Source organism: Leuciscus leuciscus, assembly GCF_965113295.1.
Source record: "Leuciscus leuciscus genome assembly, chromosome: 15".
NCBI lineage: Eukaryota > Metazoa > Chordata > Actinopteri > Cypriniformes > Leuciscidae > Leuciscus > Leuciscus leuciscus.
Window position 1 is genome coordinate 34196969 of NC_138739.1, and position 16869 is coordinate 34213837.

The following is a 16869-nucleotide window of genomic DNA, read 5'->3' on the forward strand; positions in this document are numbered from 1 at the left end:
AGTATGTCAAACTCAGAATGCTCTTGATCTATATTGTTTATCCTTGAGATAATCTGATTGACCCACTCCATTCCGTCATGCACGCACTCTATGAAATGATTTTTGCCTTCAACTTCAATCTGATTAGATATAAGAAAGAAACAAGAAATTACCTGTATTCTAGAGTTGAATCTCTACATTCCCCGTGATGGTACGTGGTCTTTAAATCACTACAGGAAGACTATAGTCAGAAATTACTATACCTATGTATTAAAAAACAGTCTTTATTAAATCCACACAGAAAACTCATGAGATTGCAGGAGGAAACCATAAACACAACCATGTTTAACACTGACGATACCAGACCAAAGAACTAGAGAAACACAGGCCTTAAATACATGAGGAGTGTAATCAATGTCAAACGGAACAAGTGTGGGAACTAATTAATAACCAGGGAAACAAACTAGGGAACACAGTCAGGGAAACAAGAAAACCAAAACACCATGATAATAAAACAGAACAAGCATTTCAAATGTATAACAGAATGAGACACTAAAAAAGGAACATTGTTTGCTAAAGGACAAATGAGTCGGTCAGTGTGTTGCTGTCTTGACAATTCTGTACAAGTGTTTTTTTTTCTTCATGATGTGTTTGCTATATCTTTTTTTATGTTATTACATGATTATGTTCGAATTAGAATTGCATATCATTTACCAAATCTAACTCATCACACAGTCAATTACTTCTTCTCTTTGTATATTGAGATGAAACATGGTGCTCAAGGTTGAGATCTGCTATACAAGTTGTTATAGATACACACTCCACTTGGTGTCTTCAACTGCACGACAGTCAGACCTTTTTATTATTCACAAATTGTAAAATCCCACAGGAAAATCCAGTAGGAACAAATGTATGCCCTAACAAATGTATGCATTCCGCCCCACCTGGAATGCCTGTACATTGTTTCGTTTTTTTTTGTTCGTTTTTGGATCAACATCTTTGTTGGTCCTGAAACAACATTCCAGTCAAACCAGAACCCCACACCTCACACAAACCATAAATTAGCCCTCAAATCAGTGGACAATTATTGGTTGATAAAGATGGTGTTCAAGCCCCTAACATTAACCCAAGCCTAAATCTAATCCTAAAATGTGATTGGTTGATAATAAGGATGTTTTTCCAGGACCAACAAGGATGTTGATTCAGGAAACTTCCTCCTTAGCGAAATCACGTTCACCTCTATGTACATATTCTTCTGAGAAAGTTGCAAATGTGCTCCTTACCTTCAATAGCAAATGTACCGTACTTTTTGTCTTGTTTTCAAGAAGATTCAAGGTGACTTTAACTAAGAATCCAAACTGTTTACGCTGTTATGACTTTTCTGAGAATATATTACTTCATTCTTTGTTTTAAGCATAAATATAACAGAATACAGTGCAGGTTATGCTCAGAACTAAATATATAGAAAAACAGTGAACAGGAAGGAGTTGTTTAGTGTTTTTCTCACTGTTGTGTGGCGCCCTCTACTGGATAAACACCTGAACTAAATCTTTGAAATACTGTATACAGTGATGCTGTATTTGGATACTTAATCCACACTTTAAAATGTAATTATACAACTAAATATTAAACAACACTTATTTTAAAGACATTAAGCACAAGTATACTGTGTTACTGTAGATTTACTTAAAGGGATAGTTCACCTAAAAATGAAAATTAGCCCATGATTTACTCACCCTGACGCCATCCTAGGTGTATATGACATTCTTCTTTCAGACGAATACTGTACAATCGGAGTTATGTTAAAAAATGTCCTGGCTTTTCCAAGCTTTATAATGGGAGTGAATGGGCACCATTTTTTTTTAAGTCCATACAAGTGCATCATATCCCTCATAAAAGTGTCCAAAAATGGCTTTGAGGGGTTAATAAAGGCCTTCTGAAGTGAAGTGATGCGTTAGTGTAAGAAAAATATCCATGTTTAAAACTTTATTGACTAAAATAACTAGCTTCCGGAAAACGGCCGTACTCATCGATTTCCAGTGAAAGACTAACCCTTGAACTTGATGCACAACGTAATGACGAACAGTTGACCAGCTCTGTTTGTTTGAAACGTGAGAGGCGTCAAAGCTTACGCTACTCCAACATCATACATCATCAAGTGTTACTCTTTTTCAGTAAGTCAACTTGCGTACGGCCGTCTGCTGGAAGCTAGTTATTAAATATAAAGTATATAGTATATATAAAGTATATATAAAGTTTTAAATATGGACATTTTTCTTACAAGAACGCTTCACTTCAGAAGGCCTTTATTAACCCCTCAGAGCCGTTTGGGACACTTTTATGATGGATAGGTGCACTTGAATGGACTTAAAAAAATGGTGCCCATTCACTCCCATGATAAAGCTTGGAAAAGCTAGGACATTTTTGTATTCGTCTGAAAGAAGAATGTCATATAAATCTAGGATGGCTTCAGGGTGAGTAAATCATGGGGTAATTTTAATTTTTGGGTGAACTATCCCTTTAAGTGCACTTGTCAAGTGCACAGCATCATTCAGTCTAACTTATACAAATGCATAAAGCACACTGTAAATTAGGGATGGGCATTCGATTACATTTTCTTAGTCGATCGTCGGGAGAATTAACGATCGACTATCGATTAATCATTAATATTTTTATATTGAAATTCATTATTTCTTAACTTTTTATAAATTAAAAATGCAATGAAAATACAAAAATACAGTTTGTATGTCCTCGATGAGATCTTTATTACAAGAAGATCAACTTGTGGCAGTGAAACTGGACGTTCGGTAGACTTGAAGATTCCTGCGGTGCTCTAAACCAGCGGAACCTGCAGCTGCGAGCCGGCGTTCTTAAACAGAGACCCATGGCCACTTCATCCGTTTTCTGTGATCGGATAGCTATCCGGTCGTGAAAAGACCAAATCTAAATGCCCTCCGAAACGCATTCGAGACGAATTTAAATCCGATCGCTCAAACCACTTCAGGAGGAGATCTGAGACGCATTCCAGACGAAACTGGACAAGAGTAAATGCATCTGGTTGTTGAAACCACATATGTAAATTTGACTTATCCCAAAAATGATAAGAAATAAACGTGTGAGAGCGTGTTATAGGCTATATGTCATGTTATATCCAGATATGACGACGCTACTTCAACACGCATCACCACAGATGAGCATCTATTCATCAAGCCAACGTGCATCTATTCATCAACACACAATCATCTTCATTAAAAGTAAAGAACCGAAATGATCTTACCAGGGCTGTTGCCGCAATATCTTGTTGCGGTCTTTGATTTAGAAATTTTCGCTGATGATCAATAAATGCAGCTCATATCAGTTGCTTTCGATTCGATGACGTGCAACAATTTAAATATGCATATAGCGTGGGAATTCAAGATCGGATTTATATCCGTTTTGCAAAAACACATTTATGTGACCAGGTGTAAATGGAATCGTTTTGATAAATCAGATAGCTATCCGATCTGAGAAAACGCATGAAGTTCCCATAGAACTTCTGCACCAGTCTACTGATTTCTTTTGAGAAAGATAAGCATGTTGACATGATCTGGGATCAGACGCGACCGCAACCTGGTGACAGCCAGTCCAGCCGCCGAAAACACCCGCTCTGAGGGGACTGACGTTGCCGGGATGCACAGGTACCTCCGCGCGAAAATGAATTCCATTGCTTCAAGACTCACACTACGCAACGCAACCTGCATTAGTTTAATCGATAACAAATAAACGTGATCGACGAAATTCTTAACGATCAATTATCGATCGTCGATTAATCATGCCCATCCCTACTGTAAATACAAAGATTCAAAAATAACCCAGAACTTTCCTGCTAAGTTTATGCTGTGGTCACTTTCCATTTCTCTACTTTAATGTACAAGCTAACAAATTAGTGCTAGTGGTGGAATCAGATTTTATTGTTGGGATAGTCGACCTCTTCTTTCTTCTCTCGTTCTCGATTCTTCTGACTCTGCCGGATCTTTCGTGTGGACTCGATCCCTGAGCTCTCAAACAGCCGTGCCATGAAGGCCAGGCCCTCACGTTTAATGTAGGACTTTCCAGCAAAAGTGTAAAGTACAGGATTTATAGAGCTACTGATGAAGGTGAAAGTGGAGGCGAAGCCCCGGAAAGATGTCCAGATTTTACTGACTCTGTGAGGATAAATTATAAATTAAATTAGGAAAACACAATTAAAGGATCCAGAATGGCATTTCCTTCTGTAAATGTTTTTAGGCCCTTTTTACACCTGGTATTAAGATGCATTTTGGTCGATCGGATAACAAGTGGACAACGCTAAATACAGGTGTAAATGGGGTCTGAAACATTTTGAGCTTGTCCACTTTTGACCACTTACAGAGGTAGTCGAAAACACATTCGACCGGATTGCTTTAATAGTGTAAACACTCATGTGGTCGGATGCGTTCGAACAGACACAAAAGACCACCTACTCTTCGCCTACAGATGCGTAAACATTATGGGAAGCGCACAAGTCAGAAGGGATTTAAACTTTTTCAAAAGTTTGGTTTGAAGACAAAAAACGAGAAATGTTCTCTCACCATTCCTGATTTCTAACATCCCATACATTTACCCGCTCATAGTCTCTCTACTTTAAGAAATCAGGACAGAAACGGGAACGTGTCGCCCTCGTCCACCTGACCAGGTGTAAACAGGGCATTAGTTTTAGTTACTCACCTGGCTTTTGCAAGGGAATCTTCTGGGAGAAAAGCACCAGCCACCTGTTCAGGAAAAACAACGAGATTGATTTCTTTAAAACCAGGAATTTTCAAACTCTTTGAACTCTGAGTTTTTTTTTTTTTCACGCACCTCCACCATATTCATGATATGGAATGGGAGCCAGTTCAGGCCGAAGGTGATGACAATCACCAGGATGAGTTTCTCACTTCGGATATGCCTACGAAACCGGGTCTTGCGAATTCTGCGTAGGATACACACGTAGCTGCCTATGATCAGTCCATATGGCATCAAGAAACCCAACAGAATTTCCAAACTGTGCTGCAGTATCGCCTAAAACAGAGTAAAACATATCATGTGTAGAATCATTTAACATGATTTCCTTTCAGATATAGCGTTTGTCTGTTCATTCTATAAAGATCTTGGTTTTTTTTTATATTAGGCCTATGTGTGTCTATTATTGGAGCAGATGTTTACTGTGTCATTGACATTGATCTGTGGCTTCTGACGGGGAAGTTTCATGCCTACCTTTCTATGACACAGAAACTAAAAGGTTTCATAGCATCAGCAAACTCAGTTGTAAGGCTATATAATTAAACAATGCTAAATAAACACAACCACTACCAAAAATTGGTAGTTACTGGAAAAGTTACACTAAACAACTGAGCTATTGTGTCACAATTAAGTTGGTAGCTTTACTACTTTAGTTACTTGCTCATGTGTAGAGACAATTTCCCATTTGTTAGTAATTACTGAAAAATATTTATCAGGCAAATGCAACTTACATCTCGTGGCTGTGAATGTTTACAAGCACATGCTACAAACTTTGGCTCTTGCTCACTCCTGAAAGTGGTCCAGAAAACCGAATTAGGTACTGACATACAGAGAGCAAGAATCCACAGTGCCACCAACACCCGAATGATCCCCCTCCGGTCTGTCAGGACGCCAGCATGTTTCCGCCACACGACAGCCACCATCCTGTGCAGACTCATCAGCGTTATCAAAAATATTGAAGCGTACATGTTGGCACTGCAGAGGTACAACAGAATCTTGCACAGTGGAAGGGTAAAAATCCAGGTGTGTTTTACTAAATAAACAATGAAAAAGGGCATTAAAAGCATCACAAATCCATCCGCGCAGGCCATGTTTAGGATCAGGAGGGTGGTGATGGAACGGTTGCGGGTTTGAGTTAGGATGCTCCAGATGACCAAGAGGTTTCCAGAGATGCCAATCGGTAAGAAAAGGCAGAGGATCAGAGCCCCTGTGATCCTTCCAGCACTAGTACTCACGTCTGTGTCAGTAACATTGTTAATTTCAGAGTTGGTGGTGTTGAAGAGAAGGTGGATTGACATGTTATGAGATGGACTGCGAGAGTAGCGAGGTGCCTTCTTAGAGAACAACTGACATAAGAGTTACTCCCGACTTCAAAATGGCACTAGCAGTAACATCAATAGATGCCAAACTATTTATTGTGCATTAGTGCAGGTATACATTGATAGCTTTCCAGATGAATTACCAAAACAAATTTTACCAAAGTGCATAGACTGCATAATGTGATCGTTATCTGAACTTGTTTCCTGTTCGACTACATGCCTGTTATAGCAAACAAATTCAGTGGCAGCCATCTGTCAAAGACCCACTAACCAGTTACACAGAAAGGTTACACAGTTTTTGTTTTTTTTCTCTCAGAAGAGAAAATGTGGAAAATTTGTAAATTAGGGGTGAAGACTAAAAAAATACTGTTTGTTATTTTTTTTTTATTCATTTTCATAATAATTTCATAATGTATTTTGTGAAGTCAGAGTATGTTGTACAAGTGTGCTGAGCAGAGATCTGGGATGAACTATATTTTGCTTAGAGGTAGCCTATGTGTGCAATGTAACATGTTCACTGAGCAGAGATGTTTCCACTGATGCAAATGTACCACGAATGTATACACCAAGGATAGTTCTTAATATGGAAAGTGGATTGTGCCATGTGTAAGCATGACATATACGTTCCATTTTTAAAGCTCAAGCAACATGTTTTGCAATCTTACAAGAAGTTGTAAGTCTCTCTGTGATGTATACAAGCTCAATCTTACTGTACCACCCCAGAGAAACTGAGAGATGAGGGGGTGAGGAAGGAGAGAAACTGAGAGATGACAGGGTGAAAGGAAGGAGAAACATAGAGGCATGATGGGGTGAGGAAAGAGAAACACGGAAATACAGAGACCTGCATAAATACAACATCTTCTCAAAGTTTCTCTCCTGACATCTAAAAATAAAGATTTTTCTTGGCAAGATAACTGGTGTCCGGTCCTGTGAATCAGATAATAACAGGGAAAAGGCTTAGTTCCAAGTCTTAAAGGGGTACACCAGCTTGTCACTGGGGTGGTAAGCTCAAGGGAACACCTTTATACCTTATCCACCCCTAAAGGGTGCATATTACTACCTTACACCATCTACACTGAACGTTACCGTTGCCATGTCACGCTGCCACAGCTTGAGGCTGTCTAAACTAGATCTGACAAAGCGACCGTTGCAAATTCATTTGTCCTTTGTGTAAGCGCAAGCACTTAAGTACATCAGAAACAGAGCATGGCATCAGTTTACTGTCGCGCCACAAAAAATCAAGTGTAGACAGCATTACTTATTCAAGTGGGTTCTATGTCTTTTGTTGCTCCACTCTTGTCCATGTAAAAAATTTTATTCCTTTAGCTCAAATATTAGAACATGGTGCTAGCAACACAAGGATCATGGCTTTGATGTCCAGGGAATACAACCACCCAGTCTCCAAACTGCATGACCTATGAAGGGTCGTAGGGATGCTGGAGCATAGGTTGGGAAACACTCTGGATGGTTCACTAGTAGGGAATATATGAATTTATCAAATAAATACTTGGAATTGGGCCCCCTTCGGTTGAAATCACATTTCGGGTGGGGGGAGGATTTGACCCCCTTCGGTTCAAGTGGCATTCTGAGGGCACACCACTGCCTTTGGGGGTACTAGTCAAGTCAAGTCAAGTATATTTGTATAGCGCTTTTCACAATACAGATTGTATCAAAGCAGCTTCACAGTATTCAATTAAAATAATACAACAAAGTTTGTTTCAAGAGGAATTTATTGATTGATCAAATTTAATTAAATATCCCCAAAATATCCCCAACTGAGCAAGCCAAAGGCAACAGTGGCAAGGAACCGAAAAACTCCATCAAGTGACCTAATGGTGTCCTAAAACTCCTAAAAATCAGGTGACCTAATGGAGGAAAAAAAAACCTTGGGAGAACCCAGGCTCAGTCGGGGGCCAGTTCTCCTCTGTCATTTATAAGCTAGAGGCCGGATTGTAGTTTGAACCATGGGCGTCGGAACCATTGAATATGGGTGGGACAAGACCCACCCACTTTTTAAGACCAATGATATTATACCTATGTATTATACCCACTCACTTTTACCGTCTCTAATTCAGCGCATTTGTCTGTTCGCTTTTCAGAGCGCCGTCAGTCAAATCCATTCCACTTGAGGAATTCCCTGATAAATTAAACTCCATTTCCGCTGAATCGCTACATTATATTTCTCAACGAGCCGCAACTGACGAAAATAACCGCCCGTTGTACCCTTCCAGTCAAATATTGCGTTGCAAACATCAATAACAGCTTTAAGTTGTCATTGCTGGCAAATGACCATGGAATTAGGGTGATAATCCACCGATAGATGTGCATTTAATGCACGACGTGGAGGCAAAGAACCGCCCGGCGTGAAGTGGAGTTTAGTTTACTTGTTTAATTAAAAGGCACCAGAATACATGGTATTTACTCCAGTAACATTTTTTCTGGGGGAGGACCCACCCACTTTTTTTTTTCTTCCGACGCCCATGGTTTGAACTGTAAGATTATATGAATGCCTGGCTGAAGAGATGCGACTTTAATCTAGTTTTAAACTGGGAGAGCGAGTCTGAGCAACGAACAGTATCAGGAAGACTATTCCAGAGTTTTGGAGCCAAATGTGAAAACGCTCTCCCTCCTTTGGTGGTTCTGGATATCCTAGGTATGACCAAAAGCCTTGAATTTAGTGATCTTAAAGAGCGCGATGGATTATATGGGGCGATAGAAGATCCGTTAAATAGACTGGAGCTAAGCCGTTTAGGGCTTTATAAGTCAGTAGCAATACCTTGTAATTAATACGGAACTTTATAGGTAACCAATGCAGTGATGATAAAATTGGTGTTATATGATCATATTTTCTTGATCTCGTAAGAACTCTAGCGGCGGCATTTCGGACTAACTGTAGCTTGTTTATTGAGGATGCAGGACAACCAGCTAATAAAGCATTACAGTAATTCAGTCTCGAGGTCATGAATGCATGAACTAACTTTTTAACACGCTCTGTCAATTTGGAAAATTTAGCGTTTTCATCCGGCCGTGATGAAATATATATTTGAGTGTCATCAGCATAACAATGGAAACTAATTCCATGTTTCCTTATAATATTTCCAAGTGGCATCATATATATTGAGAATAGCAGAGGGCCTAACACAGATCCCTGCGGCACTCCATAGTTTACTGGAGTTATGATCGATTTTTCTCCATTTAAATAGACAAAATGGTAGCGGTCAGATAGGTATGATTTGAACCAGCTTAATGCTTGTCCTTGAACACCAGTATAATTTTGTAGTCGATCTAAGAGTAATGTGTGATCTATAGTATCGAACGCAGCACTAAGATCAAGTAAAACTTGACAGAGGGTACTACCTCTGTGACCAGCATTTTCTCAGAGAATCATAATATCTTTCAAACCAGAATAGTATTCTGGTACACTAAAGTGTCCCAAATTGTGCTCTAATGCAGGGGTAATTAACCCTGTTACTGGAGACCGACTGTCCTGCACAGTTTCACACCTGCCGGTCATTTTCAAGTGACCCTAAAGAACCATGCTAGTTCAGGTGAGGGTATGAGAGTACGCTGTTTGAGGGAAGTAGTCCTCTGTGGAGCCCACGTGCATACGACCTGGCATAAGTACACCATTCTAAAACCAAATATCACAAATGGTACACCCTTCTGTCTTGTGAACTTCACCCAAACATACAGGCCATTACAAAACCACCATTTGGACAGGAGTGTACTGGGATAGTATACAAACCATGCAGGGGTCAAGATGAGCATGTCCTGCTGGCCTCTCTATCAGCTACACCAGCAATAACCTTGGTTTTGCCCAGATTGTCTCCCATTCAGGTACTGATGAGACTCGCCCATGCTTAACTTCAGAGTGCAACTGGTTGTAAGCTGGTTGACATTTATTGGTAACAGAGGACTGGTGTACTGTAGAGAGCAAGAAAGGCAGAGGAAGTAACTTGGGCATTTGAGATTAAGAACTACTTTAGAATTACAGTGCATTGTTATACTTGTGTTCATGGCTAAAGGTACACTCTTGAGTAAATCACATTATGAGAACAAGCAATCACGGATCCTCTTTAAAATAAACATTATATAAACTACAAGAAAAAGTTTCTCTTCCTTTTATTCACAGATTTCTTCCTCAAACTTTAGAAAGTGAAATTCAAAACCCAAATTTCGCTACTACTAGCAAGTTTAAGGAAAGCTCAAAGTAAAAAACAAAAAAAACAATGATATGCACAGATAAATCATTTATAATACAATGTATCCGGAGAGTATTCACAGCGCTTCACTTTTTCCACACATTTTGTTATGTTACAGCCTTATTCCAATGTCTGGAGGAAACCAGGCACCGCTCAACACCTGGCCAATACCATCCCTACAGTGAAGCGTGGTGGTGGCAGCATCATGCTGGGGATGTTTTTCAGCGGCAGGAACAGGATCGAGGGAAAGATGTACAGAGACATCCTTGAAAACCTGCTCCAGAGCGCTCTGGATCTCAGACTGGGGCGACGGTTCATCTTCCAACAGGACAACGACCCTAAGAACATAGCCAAGATAACAAAGGAGTGGCTACGGGAAAACTCTATGAACGTCCTTGAGTGGCCCAGCCAGAGCCCAGACTTGAACCCGATTGAACATCTCTGGAGAGATCTGAAAATGGCTGTGTAATGACGCTCCCCATCCAACCTGATGGAGCTTGAGATGTTCTGCAAAGAAGAATGGGAGAAACTGCCCAAAAAGAGTTGTGCCAAGCTTGTAGCATCATACTCAAAAAGACTTGATGCTGTAATTGGTGCCAAAGGTGCTTCAACAAAGTATTGATCAAAGGCTGTGAATATATACATGTGATTTTTTTTTTTTATTTTTTTTTTTTTAAATTTGCAAATATTTCAAACAAACTTTTTTCACATTCTCATTATGGGGTTTTGTTGGTAGAATTCTGAGGAAAATAATGAATTTAATCCATTTTGGAATAAGGCTGTAACATAACAAAATGAGGAAAAAGTGAAGCGCTGTGAATACTTTCCGGATGCACTGTAAAAACTGCCAATTTTGATTAAATAGTGACTTTAAAATTCTATTGTCATTTACTATAACATCATGTTGTCCCAAACGTGTAAGCTGTTGATTTCAAAAACACTGTAATGTGAAGGTAAATTGAAGACATTGTCTGGAAAAAGTGTAATGTCTTTTCCCAGTCAAGTATTTTGCCACAAGTAGAATTCACTCAAGGCTTTGCACATTTCTGGGGTTTCCACTAGCAGTGACTGAACTCATGCATTCTTTTCTTTATCAACAATTGAATGTGGTTAAGTTTCATAAAAAGCAACATATTGAACAAAAAGCTGAGAATAAATCTGAAATAAATATAAATAAAATAAAATAAAGAAATCTGGATGGGATTCAGAACGATAATCAAAAACAAAGATGGAGTAGATTGCATTCATCAACAATCGCAAAGCTTCACATCCCTACATATCTTCCTGGGTCAGCTTGTTTCTTAATCTTCTTCACATGTCTATTGGTCAGGAGATTCAGTACTCTTTCAAAAGTTGTATAATAGCACCCCCTACCATATATCAGTGAAAACCCAGAAAGCCAGAAAATGTATTTAAAGGCTGGGAAGTGTTGTCTCATAAGTGACGGAAAATTCCGTCTATGACAGGGTAACGTTGTCTCATAAATTATGTTAAATTTCATCAATGGCAGGGAAAGAGTTTACTGGACCCCATAGATCCTTCTAGCTAACCGTTAACAGTGTTTCCCTGCCTATGGCATGAGGTGCTGGAATAGGCTCCAGCATCCCTGTGACATAGGACAAGCGGTTTGGAAAACGTATGGATAGATAGATGATGGCTTCTGTCTCCCCCTGGAAGCCAATGACGGTACTGCATTATAGTAGATAGGAAGAGGGCTTAAACTTCACCTAAAATTCTTAATTATCAATAATTATCTGTGAATAAAAGCTTAAATCAAATGTGATTCAAACAAACAAAGCGATCGTGTCGGGTGAGTAAATGATAATAGAATTTTTATTTTTAGGTGAACCTTTTTAAAAAACCTTTAAACTTTTAAATAATTTAAACTAAATGTTTAAATATATGTAACCTGTACAGTTGTAGCATTTTTACTTGACTCTTGACATCTTTGTTTTCAAAACGGCCAAAATGTGGTCAGAGTTCAGTCTGACTTCCTGTTAAGTAGTGTGGGTTTGTTGTGTCAAGGACAGCAACACGAGGGCTTTGCAGCTTTTTTTCCTACGAGTTGTTACGTGTCACTAAGCATTTCACATCCTTTGTAAAAAATAAATAAATATATATATATATATAAATATCATAACATTATATGTTGTGCATAATTATGTTGTACATTTCAGAGTGTTTGCTTGTTTGTGTACACATTATTTTTCTTTTATAAACACTTTTCTTTACTAAGCTGAAGTTGGTACAGTTGTTTAAGTTGAAGTTTATTGCATCTCCTAAAAGATAATAGACATTAAATCTGTGCATACAAGTTTTTCGCTCTCCTAAGCAGAAGTGTAAGCAGTGTGGTTTAGCTTAAATAAAGTGTTAATCTTATTATCAGTTCCTCTGAGTTGGTCACTTGACAATAAATGACTCATATGGTGTCATGTTTTTCTAGACAGGTGGTTTACCCTTGAGCAGGGTTTACATTTGCTTTAGACATATCGCCGTCACACGATTTTTTTAACCTCCAATGGAAAAAGAATGGTAGTGCAGTCAGTGAGTGTTTTTTTTTTTTTTTTTAAGTTTGATAGAATCATTGTTGCCGTTTCTTATATATAGTATATATTCTAGTATACTGTTAAAGGTTAAACCACCTGGCTTTGCAATTCACTGGTGATCAGGTGACCAGTGTGGAAAAAATGACTGAGTTTGTCTGAACTCTTTGAGGCCAACCACAATGCCTACGTTTGTTCTGCAGAGAAGAGTTTGGCTTGCCATCGTCTAGTTGGTGGATGTTTTCGATTTTCACCCCAAAAAAAAAAGAAGAAAAAAAAGGAAAAGGAAAAGTTCCTTTTTTATATATCTTTTTATTAATTATACAGGTAAGCATGTCATGAACTTTTATATCTAAAACAAAGGTGACCTGCTGATATACGGTCAGGTACAATTATTTCCGTTTATGATTTGGGCTGTAGCAGAAAAGCCCCGGTTCTGTTCAATATCTTCACATATTGAGGAAAAGGCCACTTCAGTATACTGAAAGAGCAACAGGGCAACCAGTATTAGCAGTCATACATGTACATATCTTACATCTGTTTTATGCTCCAAGCAGTGATAAAGAATAAAATACATCAAAATATGAAAATAATATGAAAAGTAATGAAAAATTCTATAAATGTACATGAAAAAAATTATGGTTTGCATAATTTACCACTGTCGTTGTCTCTTGGAGTTGTTCCAGAGGCATACAATTATTCTGTTGTAAATCTGCCTCTTGATGGTTAAAAGAGTAGCAACATACACTACCTACAAGAGAGGAGACTTACGGTCATATTTTAGTAATAGATTAAATCAAATTAAATTAAATTAATGATATGAACTCACCAATGACGACAATAACCAGAACACCATGCATCAGGCCCGATATGAGGATAATAATAATGCTCCATGGTCTCTGGATCTGCTCAGTATAATTCACCCCGGTATGATTGTGCTCAACAGTGTTGGTCTGGCACTCAGTTAATTGAGTTGGTTCTGTAAAATAGCCATACATTTAATTAACCAAAGCACTGAACATCCATATGGTCTGATCACTGAAGCTCACTCACCAGTAATGTGTAGTTTGGTGCCGTTGCTGAATTTTGGAGGTGCTTCAGTGGTCATGCAGTAATAAATGCCTAACTCATCAACAGTGACATTTTTTATGAATAGATTATATTTATGTTGCACTAAATATTTGTGTCTGAATCCTACATCGTAGTAAAAAGGAGTTGGAGAAGTTGAAAATAACCGTAATATCATAACTGGGCGATTTGGTGGCTTTAGCACCATCCAATAAATCTCTTTTTCATCAAGATCACAGTTTATAGTCACATTTTGTCCCAATTTTGTAAATTCTGTTTCTACAGCTTGACACCATACTAGTAGACCTGTGAGATAAATAAATCAAACAAAATAAAATAAAAATAGGATTCTTAGGAAACATTGTGTACTTGATCCAAGTACAATACATCTATCAAGATATACAATAAATTACACTTACAAATAAGATGCTGTATGATCTTTGCGTCGTTTCCGCAACTAAAATGCATTACCTGATGAAATATGGTTGCTTTCACAAAGGCTTTAAGATGGAACTGTGCGTTTCGAGCTTTGAAACCAACAGAGGGTGATTTTTTTTTTTTTATGGGCGGAAGTCACATCCTTACAGAGACCTATTTAACACCTCATGACACATCATAATTTTTATAAGTGACATTGGTTACAGAACAAAAACTATAGTCTAATATTGTCTGCTTGATCTAAACATTAATATTGGTGTGCAAACACAAAGGCTGTCAAATTGAATAAAAGACCACTGACCCAAGACCGATTTATTTAAAAAGCAATTTCCCTCAATGAATATCTAAATTAAATTAAATTAGACATATCTGATTATGATTAACATTTATCTTGAAAAGTACATTAATATATTCGTGTACACACTCAGTAGACTGCTGTACACAAATCAATGGTCATTAAGCTGTGGTGACTTTATAATGTGCCATTTCCATTATATTTTACCACAGGAACTGAAATTAGCACACTTCTCTCTCTTTCTTCAGTAAAATCTAGCCTTCAATGAAACTTTACTTACCCACGCAGTAGCATAATTCGTCCACCAAATACCGTGTTTGGGATCTAAGTTACAACAACACTTTCCACCGAGGGTCGAGGAGTTTTCGAAACAGGCTTCGTGAAGCTTCTGTGAATCGTTTGTTTAGAAACTAGTGATTCGGACCGCATATCAAACTTCTAAAGTCACGTGACTTCGGTAAACGAGGCTTCGTTACGTCATAACTGTTCAAAATTTCAATAGTTGAACGCTAGGGGGCGATGGTCTCATGTGAACCGATTAACCAGTGTCTATATGATTTTTACCTCATCTCAGATTAGTTTTATAAATTATATACATTTAATGACACGTTTGTAGCTATAATGAAAAGGAAAACTTGTAGCTAGTTAAAAATCTCATATTGGTATGATTAACCAAGCTCTTCATAAAACAAACAAAACCAGCCCCACAATTTAATAAATGAACACATATTATAGACAATTAATATTTAATAGTTTTAGATGATTTGTTAATTGCATTTATTAGATTACACTTTCAATATAAAACATTTTCAATTGGTTTGTAAAAGGTTTTTTTAAACATTGGGCTGAGTTTTTGCTGCATTTACACTATTCTGACTAGCAGGGGTCACCAGTGTGTGCTTCGAGCACTTCCAAACAGTGAATCATTTGGTTAAATTGATTCAAAGTTTCACAAATATTAATTTCACCCAGATGATGACTGGCTGATTACACTTTAAAAAATCTATCTGTAAAATAAGGGTAAAATACTGGCAGCAGAGTCGCCATCAATTTACTGTAATTTTACAGTATTTATACTGTGAATTATTTAACAGCTTTTTTTCTGTAAAAATGTAATGCAGTGCATTTCTGTGATTATTTAAATTTACAACATCATTATGGTTACTTTAATTTCACTCTTTTTGTACAAAGGCATAAAATAATGGGTTGAAATAATTGGATTCCTTTTATAGATTTATAAGATTTAAAATAAATCAAATAACTAATGAATCTTTAATCCAACTAGATGTACCGCATGGCGGTACAAAATATGACCGCCGCTCAGGCCTGCACTGGCTTTCCACAAAAATAAATGACGTGGAGCAATTTGGCTGTATTGCGTGTTTATGTATATACCTAAAAAAAGTAGTAGTATGTGCATGTCTGTCTGTCTGTGTGTGTGTTTGTGTATGTGTGTGTGTGTGTGTGTGTGTGTGTGTGTCTGTGCGTGTATGTATGCATGCGTACATGTGTGTGCGCGTGTGTGTTTGTGTGTGTGTGTGTGTCTGTGCATGTGGATTTGTATGTGTGTGTATGGGTGTGTGTCTGTGCGTGTGGATGTCAGTGTGTGTGCATGCTTGCGTTTGTTTGTATTCCTGCATGTGTGTGTGTGACAGTATCATCCTAAACCAGCAACCCTTCGCTCAACACCACCATCTACAGGCCGATGAGTGTACAGTCACTAAATGTGCACATAAATGAATTTATTTTATACCCCCCCATGGATGAAATTCTACGAAACTTAGCATACCCCCAGAGGATGTCAAGTTAATCATACACATGAAATATGGTGCAGTTCTGAACATCTCAACTGAAGATAGGGGCGATTAAAGCAGAATAATATTGCATTTTCATTTTTTATGGGAGGGGCGCAAATCACAAATGAGTGATTATGGGCTAGGTTGATGTGGGCCCTTAAGACCAACATACCATAAAAAATTATTCATCCTCGGTGCCACGGTTCAGGTAGTTATTTAGGAAAAACTGCATTTTTTGGGTTTGGGGGGGCCCAGCGCGGGGGGGGAGTGGCCCCCGGGGACCAAACGAAATTTTTCCGTAAAAGTCTAGTGGGGCTACATGCCCACCAAATTTCATGTTCCCCGGTGTTTCGGTGTCCCTGGTATCGTTGACGAAAAATTCAGTAGATGACGAAAAAAAAAAAGAAAAAAAAACTTTGACAATCCCTATATGACCGCTTTCGCTAGCTA

The 16869-nt window shown here is 38.2% G+C and overlaps 1 protein-coding gene across 1 annotated transcript; it reads right to left on the minus strand.

Annotated features, from left to right (window-relative positions):
- Positions 1 to 3808: 3808 nt before the first annotated feature.
- Positions 3809 to 15083, minus strand: LOC309475509 (leukotriene B4 receptor 1-like). Its single transcript, XM_082138308.1, has 10 exons — positions 13876 to 15083; positions 13652 to 13801; positions 13479 to 13573; positions 9613 to 13303; positions 9432 to 9564; positions 6871 to 7691; positions 5490 to 6837; positions 4837 to 5037; positions 4705 to 4748; positions 3809 to 4163 (listed from the first exon to the last, which is right to left on the minus strand). The coding sequence occupies exons 7-10, from the start codon at positions 6054 to 6056 to the stop codon at positions 3920 to 3922; spliced, it is 1056 nt and encodes a 351-aa protein (XP_081994434.1). The 5' UTR covers positions 6057 to 6837; positions 6871 to 7691; positions 9432 to 9564; positions 9613 to 13303; positions 13479 to 13573; positions 13652 to 13801; positions 13876 to 15083; the 3' UTR covers positions 3809 to 3919.
- Positions 15084 to 16869: the final 1786 nt, after the last annotated feature.

Bases quoted from the DNA above. Each gene is read 5' to 3' on its own strand.
- LOC309475509 (XM_082138308.1), bottom strand. From the start codon at position 6,056: ATGTCAATCCACCTTCTCTTCAACACCACCAACTCTGAAATTAACAAT. The intron at 5,038-5,489 runs GTAAGTTGCATT...ACTCTGTTTTAG, and splicing joins AACATTCACAGCCACGAGAT to GCGATACTGCAGCACAGTTT. The intron at 4,164-4,704 runs GTGAGTAACTAA...TTATCCTCACAG, and splicing joins GATTCCCTTGCAAAAGCCAG to AGTCAGTAAAATCTGGACAT.